The following is a 9,972-nucleotide window of genomic DNA, read 5'->3' on the forward strand; positions in this document are numbered from 1 at the left end:
CGAGTTAGCATCATGGACCGATTTACTTTCGTTATCCCAAAAAAATGAGTGAGAGTGGACGATGGCGGTTGCGGCGATTCACACACACATTCCAGCGCCAGCATGGAGGATAGAGTGATGGTGCCAAACGTGGAGAATGAGAATGAAGGGGAGGATGAAGACAAGGAAGAGGCATTAACTGGAACGGCGTCAGCGGAATCAGCGGCGACTGCTGCATCCGCAGAGGGTTTATTTCCAACAACAACAGACTCTGACTCTGAGACCAGAGGTAATGCTAACAGACACGAAAATGAGAACGGTGCCGAGATGGAAGGGCGTGCTTCAACGAGCGGTGAAACTGTGGTCACGGGCGGCAGGAATCTTGGTGGCCCTGTGGATTTGAGCCAAGACCCAGCAGAGGGACCGAGGCGGCCTCAACTCCAGTCATACATGCGTCAGAGATTTGGATCCTATTCCCAGCCAACTTTAAGGAGTTTTAACTACTTGTGGTTCAAACAGTATTCGTGGCTGCAATACTCGCTGTCAATTGATGAGGCCATTTGCCATGCCTGTAGGCATTTTTTCCACCACCTTGGCCATGGGCCGAGTCACACAGAAAAGAGCTTCACCCATGCCGGGTTCACAAACTGGAGAAAAGGAGCAGAGAAACTGGCTCAGCACAATGCAAGTGCTTCTCACAGACTAGCCATGGAAGGATGGTGTGAGTTTAAGGAAAAACAGAAAAGCGGGTCGAGGATTTTGACGCACCTTGATACTGGACATAGCAAGATTGTACAAGAAAACAGGCAGTACATGCAAGCAGTGGTGGAGTCACTGCAGTTTACAGCTTGTCAAACGATTGGACAGAGGGGGCACAGAGAGGATGAGCAGTCCACCAACAGAGGTAATTTCCTTGAACTGTTAAATCTGCTGGGGAAATTTGACAGTACTGTGTCAAAGAAATTATCTAGTGGACCCGGTAATGCTAAATATGTGCACCATGATATTCAAAATGAGCTGATTGATATTATGTCCAGCATGGTGAGAGAACAAGTAAGCAACGAGGTTAAGCTAGGAGAGCACTTTGCTCTAATGGTGGATGAAACAAAAGATGTGAGCAAGAAAGAGCAGATATCTGTTGTTCTGCGTTGCCTAAATAATGACAACATTCATGAGGAGTTTCTGGACTTTATCCCTGCAGATGGCTTGGATGCACAGTCTTTACTCAAGTCAGTTAAACAGACATTGGCTAAGTGCAACATAGACAAAAATGCATGCATTGCACAGTGCTATGACGGGGCATCTGTCATGTCCGGGTGCAACAACGGTGTCCAGGAAAAATTTCGCCAAGAAGTGCCACATGCACTTTACATCCATTGCGAAGCGCACAGACTAAACTTAGTTTTAGTTGACTGTGTGCATAATGTGAAACCAGCTGCAGAATGCTTTGCAACAGTCCAGATGCTGTACAACTTTTTTTCTGGGGCAGTGACACACAAGGTGTTCATGGAGAAACAGCAAGAACTCGAGCCCACTAAACGAACAGCAGAACTGAAAAGACTATCAGATACCAGATGGGCCTGCCAATATTCTACACTGTGGGCAATAAAAAGAACAATCCCTTATATCTTAGCAACTCTTGTGGATGTGAGCAACCAGACGAATGCTCATAGAGCTACTGAAGCGAAATCACTGATTGGACTTATTGATGCACAGTTTGTTCTGCACATCTATATGCTGGAGAGCATATTTAGTCTCACAAAAACCTTATCTGATCATCTACAGGCCACAGATTTGGAGCTGGCATCTGCCATTGACCTGGTCTTTGCAGTTGTTGATGCCCTCAATGACAAACGCAATGCTGAAACATGGACAAAAATCTGGGACTGTGCCAGTGACATGTGTGAGTCACTTAGCATTGACATGCAGCGCCCACAAGTGAGGAGAAAAAAACAGCCCCGCCACCTGCTGGAGTTTGTGGTGAACAGCCAAACAGGATCAAAAGAGCCACTGGAAACTTCAGATGACTATTGCAAGCACTGCTTTTTCCCCAGTAATCGACAGATTAATCAGTGAATTGAACAGGCGATTTTCTTCTGAAAGCTGCCACATTCTGAAAGGAGCAGCAGCTGTTAACCCCAAACACAAGACATTCATGGACAAAAATGCCCTTTTGCCCATGGCTAAACACTGTAGAGTCTTGGAGGAAAACCTTGGAGCAGAACTTCACCAGGTAAAAAGACTTATTGTGAGGAAAAAACAAAGTGGGGACGTTGTCAGCACCACCCATGATGTGCTGGTGCTATTGAGGACATACAAGGATGCTTTTGTCGACCTGTGCAAACTTGTGTGCATCTCCATGACACTGCCCATCACATCAGCTGCATGTGAGAGGAGTTTTTCCTGCTTACGGCGTTTAAAAACCTACCTCAGGAACAGAAGTGGATATGCCCGAACCAGCAATCTGGGTGTGCTGGCAATCAGCTCCAAAAAGGACCAAAGAACTGGATGTGGATGCAGTCATTGACCGCTTCGCAGCTAATCACAACAACAGGCGGATCATTCTCTTATGACTAGTGAGTACACAATTCTTTTTTGACAGGTCTGAATTATGCTACTTATTGTTTGTTAGTTTCAGTGGAGCCCTAAAAGGAGGGGAGAACAGAGGAGGATGGGAGTGGAGAGGAGTTTATAGGACACACAAGAGGAGTGACACACAAGTTATGTAGCCTGTAACAGTTTATTTTGTTAGATGGCTTTGTATATTTAACTATATACTGTGCTACATTTGTTGCTGCTCACAGTTGCACTATTTTGTAAATCTACAGATGTTCTCTGTGGTGCTTGTTAAAATAATTCACAGTGCTTATGATGTTACATGTTACAGCCTGAAACACAAGTCGGACAAGATCTGGAACCCTTTCTATTTAGTTTTGGAGTGATGGTGATCAGCTGCTGTTTTTGTTTTGTGCCGTCATGTTATTTGGTTAGGGGACATAAATACTGGGTTGATTGTATGATTGTTTTGATAATTGAAGTAAAGCAAAACACAAAACCCTTATGTACAGTATATTAATCTGGGATCAATAAATCTTATTATTAAGATTATTTTTTTGGTGTTTGTTGTGTCAGAATTCACTAGCACCTCCTATAAACAATCCGGCCCCCCCCCATGGACCCCCCAGTAATAAATCTCTGGAGCCGCCACTACTTGTCCCCAGTTTGGTTTGAGCTGGGTAGATTTAGATGTCCATAATGGGGACATCTGTCTGGTAGCTGAAGTCCGTGGTATAAAGTGTGACGAGGAAAGGAGAGAGGACAGTCCCTTGTGGAGCCCCGGTGTTGCTGACCACAGCATCTGACACACAGTTCCGCAAGCGCACGTACTGTGGTCGGCCAGTGAGGTAATCCACAATCCAGGACACAAGGGGGGGATCCACCAGCATCGCCGTCAGCTTGTCACCCAGTAGAGCAGGCCTGATGGTATTGAAAGCACTGGAGAAGTCAAAGAAAGTGACCCTCACAGTGCTCCCCGGCATGTCCAGGTGGGCGTGGACACGGTTCAGCAGGAAGATAATGGCATCCCCGACTCCAATCCGGGGCCGGTAGGCGAACTGGAGGGGATCCAGGTGCGGCCTGACCATAGGCCTGAGCTGCTCCAGGACGAGTCTCTCAAGGGTCTTCATGATATGTGACGTCAGTGCCACCGGTCCGAGAAACCACTGGGCTGCGGCGTCTTTGGCACTGGAACGAGGCAGGACGTCTTCCATATCACAGGGACCTTCTGGAGGCTAAGGCTCATGTTGAAGACACGATGAAGCACTCCACAGAGCTGTTCGGCGCAGGCTCTGAGAAACCGTGGGCTGAAACCGTCAGGGCCTGCAGCCTTACCGGCGGGGAGTTTGCTCAGCTGTCTCCTGACATGAAGCGGTGTAAACAGTGCAGGTCGAGGAGGGGGAGAGTTGGAGTCCACAATGAGAGGAGGCCAGGTAGCATGGGAGCCAGAGTAGGTGTGAGGAGTGGGGGATGGGTGTGAGGTGCTCAAGAAGTTGGATGGGGTGCTAGCAGGAGGAGGAGGGGGGGTCTGAAGCTGTGGTGGCTGGAGACAGTCAACAGGAGAGCCAGCAGGGGCCAGGGCTGCAGTGTCAAATCTATTGAAGAATAGATTTAACTCATTGGCCCTAGCCACACTACCCTCAGCTCCACTGCTAGTTGGTCTGAAGCCGGTAATGGTCCTCATACCACTCCAGACCTCCCTCATGTTATTCTGCTGGAGTTTCCACTCCAGCTTCCTTCTGTAGCCGTCCTTAGCCTCTTTGATCTTGACATTCAGGTCCCTCTGAATGTCCCTCAGCTCCTCCTCTTTTGTAAGTCAAGGCTTGTTGTTTGGGTAACAGCGCACAGTCCTTGCTGGGACAATGCCCTCCACACAGAAATTAATGTAGTCCGTAATGCACTCAGTAAGGCCATCAATGTCCTCTCTGTGTGGCTCACAGAGTACATTCCAGTCAGTCACCTCAAAGCAGCCCTGCAGTGCCTCATAGCAGTCCTCTGACCATGTCCTCACTGTGTTTGTGGTCACAGGCAGCCTCTTCACTAGAGGCACATAGCAGGGGGTGAGAAGCACCAGGTTGTGATCTGATCTTCCCAGTGGGGGGAGAGACGTGGAGGTGTATGCGTCCTTTACATTAGCATACAGCAGGTCCAGGGTCTTCTCCTCTATGGTTTTACAGGTCACATACTGGGTGAATTTCGGGAGTGTTTTTTTAATGGAGACATGGTCGAAGTCACCCGAGATTATAATGAGAGCACTCGGGTGAGCAGTCTGTAGTCCGGCTATTGTCGAGTGGATGACGTCACATGCCGACATCGGGTTAGCGGACGGTGGAATATACACAGCCACGACAATAGCATGTGAGAATTCATGGGGTACATAGTAGGGACGGAGAGCCACAGCTAACAGTTCAATATCCGAGCTGCAGATGCGGTCTTTGATAGTAATGTGACCAGGATTGCACCACCTGTTGTTCACATAAACAGCAAGCCCCCCTCCTTTGCGCTTACCGCTCATAGTGCAGTCCCTGTCAGCCTGGACAGTGTGGAAACCCTCCATGGAAACATTGTGAAACATTGTGCTTATAATGGCCTTTGAATAAATATATGGCATCATTGGCCTTTGAATAATATTTGCATATCGTTGTGATTGATTAAGCATTAGGCCTATGCCATTTCAGTGATGCTGATATTATACGGTGTAATTTGGCTACTATAATTGGAAATAATGCAATTTCAAGTTGATAATTGTGTGTATCTTTTATATTTAAAATTCACGTTTCATCTACAAATTAAGTACAATTTAAATCATATTTAATTTAAATCATAACATGTTTCCCATAGACTTTTTTTGAGGTGCAGGGTGGTGTTGGAGGCTTGTTATTTTGTTAGATGACTTTGGGACTATAGTCATGTCAGTCCTTAACAGCACTCAAGAAGTCAATCCTCAAATAGTGTAGAAATAGCGGTCATGCAATTGCTACACATATTTGATGCATTATGATACATGCACTGTCTCTGTATTATTGTGCCTGTAGTTGATATAATACAATCTCATATTTATACTAAGCAGCTGAACCCAATATGGTGCTTATGTTCTACAACTCGTGCAAAATGGCAAAAAAAAATAGTTTTCTTTTGGTCTCGGTCTTGAGCTGAACTAGTCTTGGTCTTGACTTGGTCTGCCTTGGTCTTGGTACTCGATACTCTCTGGTCTTGGTAGTGTCTTGGTCTCGGTTTAGGCAGTCTTGACTAAAAGTCTAGTTGTCACACATCTTGAGAACAAGAAGCTTAGTGGGGACATTTCACACACCCCGTTGTCATCATTTATGGGGACCAGTTGTCTCCAGGTCATCAGAAACCTCACACAAAGTTTGTACTCGTACACCAGAGTAAAAGTGCATTGTGGGGACGTCATGAATTTCCCTGATTAGAGCAATATTTCTGTCCAAGGAAAATGTCTACTAAAGTTCAGATCTATCCTAAATGTCCCTTAAATCATCTGCCTTATGGGTGCAGTAGATCAAACTGTATGGCTCACCTGATTCACAATAGATTTCCCTCATATTGACCTTACTTGTTGCATTTACTTGCTTAAAGATAACAGCACTAAAAGAAGACTCAGAGACTCCAGAAGTTAACATCAACTATGAACGTACCTGTTGATAAGTGTCCTGTGGACAAGAAGCATCAGTTATCTCCATCTCTGTAACGACAGCATGGTTGGAGCCTGTGACAGGAGGAACATCCCTTGTGGTTGTGGTCGTCTGCAATGATTTCATGGAAGAAAAAAAATAAAAAATATGTTAAGCAATTGGTCAATTTGATGTTAACACTAATAATATTCAATTAGAGTAATACATTTCCTTAAGGACTTAGCTCTAAAGATAAAGACATGCCTACACACCAGACTTCAGAGGAAAACAAACACCCAATTCTACTGCATTTTTTCCTACAATTACTTCAGCTATTGTGTGCTGTCACACATCTTGAAAACAAGAAGCTTAGTGGGGACATTTCACACACCACGTTGTCATCATTTATGGGGACCAGTTGTCTCCAGGTCATCAGAAACAAAAAAAGTTTGTACTCGTACACCAGAGTAAAAGTGCACTGTGGGGACGTTGTGAATGTCCCCGATTAGAGTAATATTTCTGCCAAAGGAAAACATGTCTATTAAAGTTCAGATCTGTCCTAAATGTCATAAATTCGTGAAAGTATTCATACACAGATTGATTAGATTTCATTTATTTTTCAAATGACGCTACATTCAACCACCATGTTATTCTGAGACAATAAACCCTACACACTTAAACACTGTGCAGTTGTGACACAAACTTGCATTCGCCATGGGCAGTCATCTCCTCCATAGTCATATGTAATTTCCTCACCTTCCTTTATGTCACATAAGTGTGGTCTTCCTTCCACATCAATTTTTTTCATCTTACAATTTGGATGTCTGTGTTCATTTTTATTTATTTATTTATCTATTTGATTAGGACAATGCATATTAATCAACATATCAGCGAAAAGCATCAATGTAAATATGCCGGAGTTAGCACAGTTGCTAAATTTTATCCGTTGTCCTAAGGCAGGATAAAACATGTAGAAATCTTACAAAAAATAAGTCTTGCTTCACATCAAAGTTAAAAGTCCATACACAAAGTAGAAAAGAAGAAGTGGTTACCCATGAGAGCATCATCATTAACTAAACACCCAAATAAACCGTCTTCTCTGGAGGCATCAATACTTAAAAAGGATAAAAAAAACAAGTAAAGGGAGGGGGAAAATATTACAGAAATGAAAATAGTCTCCTACAGGTCCTATACAATTATTTGTTTTAACTTTGATACATTTCGAAATGTATTTCATTTACATTGCAGGATCATATTAGCAGATGGCAAAATGGCGATCACTGATTGTGCAAGCCTGTATGTCAAATTTAACAATGTATATAACTATAAAGCAGTATAGTAACTGAAAATCTTACCACCATGTTTTCCCTCTCCACTTGAATGCAAACAAAAATGCAGAGCATGAGGAGTGGTAAGAGCTTCTTCTCCTCTGGGCTTTGTCATCATCAATCAAATCTCCCCTGTATTCAACTACAAAGTCTCCTTTGCAGAATGAACCTTGGGTGAATAAACCACGTCCTGTAAGAAAAAAATAAGACAAAAAAAAAAATTATGTCCACTACAATTGTTTTTTGATCTGTTGCTTAATGTATTAAAAAATACACACTGTAGATAAAGAGCGAGAATAATGACTAATTTGAATTTATGAAAAAGTGGTAGTGGTGTGCTCATGCCCTGTCTTTATACTGTCAAACTCAAGAAAATGCTGGGGCTCTTAAAGAAAAGGGTCAACATGAGAAAAAAATGTTTTCAGCCACGAAGCTGCTGCTGAGGTGATACATGCAGGCAGTGCATCACCTCAGCAGAGGGAGGAGGACAGGGTGAATGGCTGTTACTGACTGACGTCTGTATTCTTTATCCTTTCTAAACTTCACTCAATATTATGATTTTAAGGAATATGTATTTATGTTTACCTACATTTTGACTCATTTCCAGTGATATATTAGTTTATATAGTGATGTTCCTGCTGTTAGCTTTACTGTTGCTGCTCTAGAAACAATAAATAATAATAGATAAAAAATTCTTATTATCTGTTTAGCACATAAACAAAAACATGAGTTCACTCAAGCAATACAGGCAAAGGCACCGAAGCAACAAACACTCGTGGATACTTTCCAAAGGAAAAAGAAATATCCTCGAGTCAGCGACATGGCAACAAATATTACAGAGGTCATTGAATTCATCGCTCCGGATAACCAGCCCACCTCTGTGGTAGAGGATCAGGGTTTACTTACTGACTTTGTTTACTTGTTGTTTTTGTTAAACTAATGAAAACCAATGTTGCAATAGGGTATGCAGAATAAGAAAGAGCCATATGAAAGTATTTACTTTGTTTCAACAAAATAAAAAAAAGCTATTAAGAACAGCTTGGATGCAGGTGTTTTTTTTCGTAATGCAGCTGTATTATCTAAGAAAATATTGGGCTAAGTATCGGATCGGGACTTGGTATCGGCAGATACTAAATATTAAATGACTCAGATCGGGATCAAACTGCAAAGAAATTAATAAAAAATGAGATAGCTTAGGCATCAGTTCTAGTAAAATAAGGTTACAGGGTTTTAAACAATATGTTACCCAAGTAGCATATGGACTCTTCCCCTTAGCAAACTGAAAAGCAGCAAGCGTAAACATTCCATTTTTACCATCTCTTTTTTTTTTTATTGTGCTATTCCAGCTCAATTTCTGTTAAATCCAGCTTGAATTTAGTTGTGAAATATTGAGTTTATTGTGTAATGAAATCAATCAGTACAGTGGGGCCCCCAAATCCTTCATTTAACATATTGTTCATTTATTATTTTCTTCTATGATATATATATATACACATATATTCTCTGAATTTGATTTCCACTGGCATGATTTAGGTTACACATCCACTACATTCTTAATTAATATTCTAAGCAAAACCTGGCTTGCTACACTGTTTAATGACTATAACCAACCAACACTAAATCTTCGATATTAACTGCGCCTCGTCTGAAAAGCATGGCTCTAAAAACTTTGCCCACTTCAATATGGTTGGATTATCGTAGCCCACATAAGCATGACTTCCGGTCAAATTGTGATCAAGTCAAGTGCATTGTGCTGCGAAACCAACCACCCATCCCCCCACACCAGGTGTGATGGACTCAGTGAATATAGCCGCTACATTCCTACCGTGGCAAACATAAAATATAAAAAATAAATAAAATAACTGACACCCGAACATACAAATGACCTTAATTTTAACGAGTCAGTCCACCCTGGTGACCGAAAACTCTGATAACTGTCTTAAGCTGACTGTGACTGTTAGCAAGTGCTAATTTATGATACACCTGTGTTCGGCAAGCGACCTTTAAACAAGAAAGCCGACAGTTTTAGTAAATAAAAAATGGCTACACAACGCATCAAACTGTCATGGCTTGTCATGGTTACGCTACTGTATATTTTAATGAAATACTTAGTACTTACTGAACACGCTGCTTGTTATACCCTGTTTCATCGACTTCAGCGGTGGCACGGCGCTGTAACGCCGGCGGTTGTATGATAGTCCACTTCCTGTTAGATTTCACATTAAAAGCCTACCGGCGGAAGTGACAATGTAATGGCGATTTAATGAAGGGAAGGTAACGTGCTACTCAGCGAATTAAACGGGTTTCCTAGTCTGGTCTGCAGGGGCTTTGTCACAAATCATTTTGCTTGCCATAAGAGCAGATATTGAGATCTCATATCTCCCATTAACATATATAAATATATATTTGTTTTCCCCTTTTCATTGCTTTTAGAAATGGAATCATGGACAATATAGAAAATATATACAAAACAAAAA

The 9,972-nt window shown here is 42.4% G+C and overlaps 1 protein-coding gene across 8 annotated transcripts in view; it reads right to left on the minus strand.

Annotated features, from left to right (window-relative positions):
* Positions 1 to 9,708, minus strand: part of LOC311254028 (uncharacterized protein) — a 31,382-nt gene extending 21,674 nt beyond the window's left edge. For all 8 annotated transcript variants that reach the window (XR_014622147.1, XR_014622148.1, XR_014622149.1 and 5 more), the window contains exons 1-3: positions 9,615 to 9,708; positions 7,523 to 7,685; positions 6,192 to 6,299 (exon numbers count right to left, since the gene is read on the minus strand). Coding sequence is in view for 3 of the 8 variants with exons in the window: in XM_084384457.1 (XP_084240583.1) it covers positions 6,192 to 6,223 (32 nt within the window). In the remaining 5 variants the exon portion in view is untranslated. The remainder of the gene's footprint in view (positions 1 to 6,191; positions 6,300 to 7,522; positions 7,686 to 9,614) is intronic.
* Between the last annotated feature and the right edge of the window lie 264 nt (positions 9,709 to 9,972).

Source organism: Pagrus pagrus, assembly GCF_965226575.1.
Source record: "Pagrus pagrus genome assembly, contig: HAP1_SCAFFOLD_139, whole genome shotgun sequence".
Taxonomy (NCBI): domain Eukaryota; kingdom Metazoa; phylum Chordata; class Actinopteri; order Spariformes; family Sparidae; genus Pagrus; species Pagrus pagrus.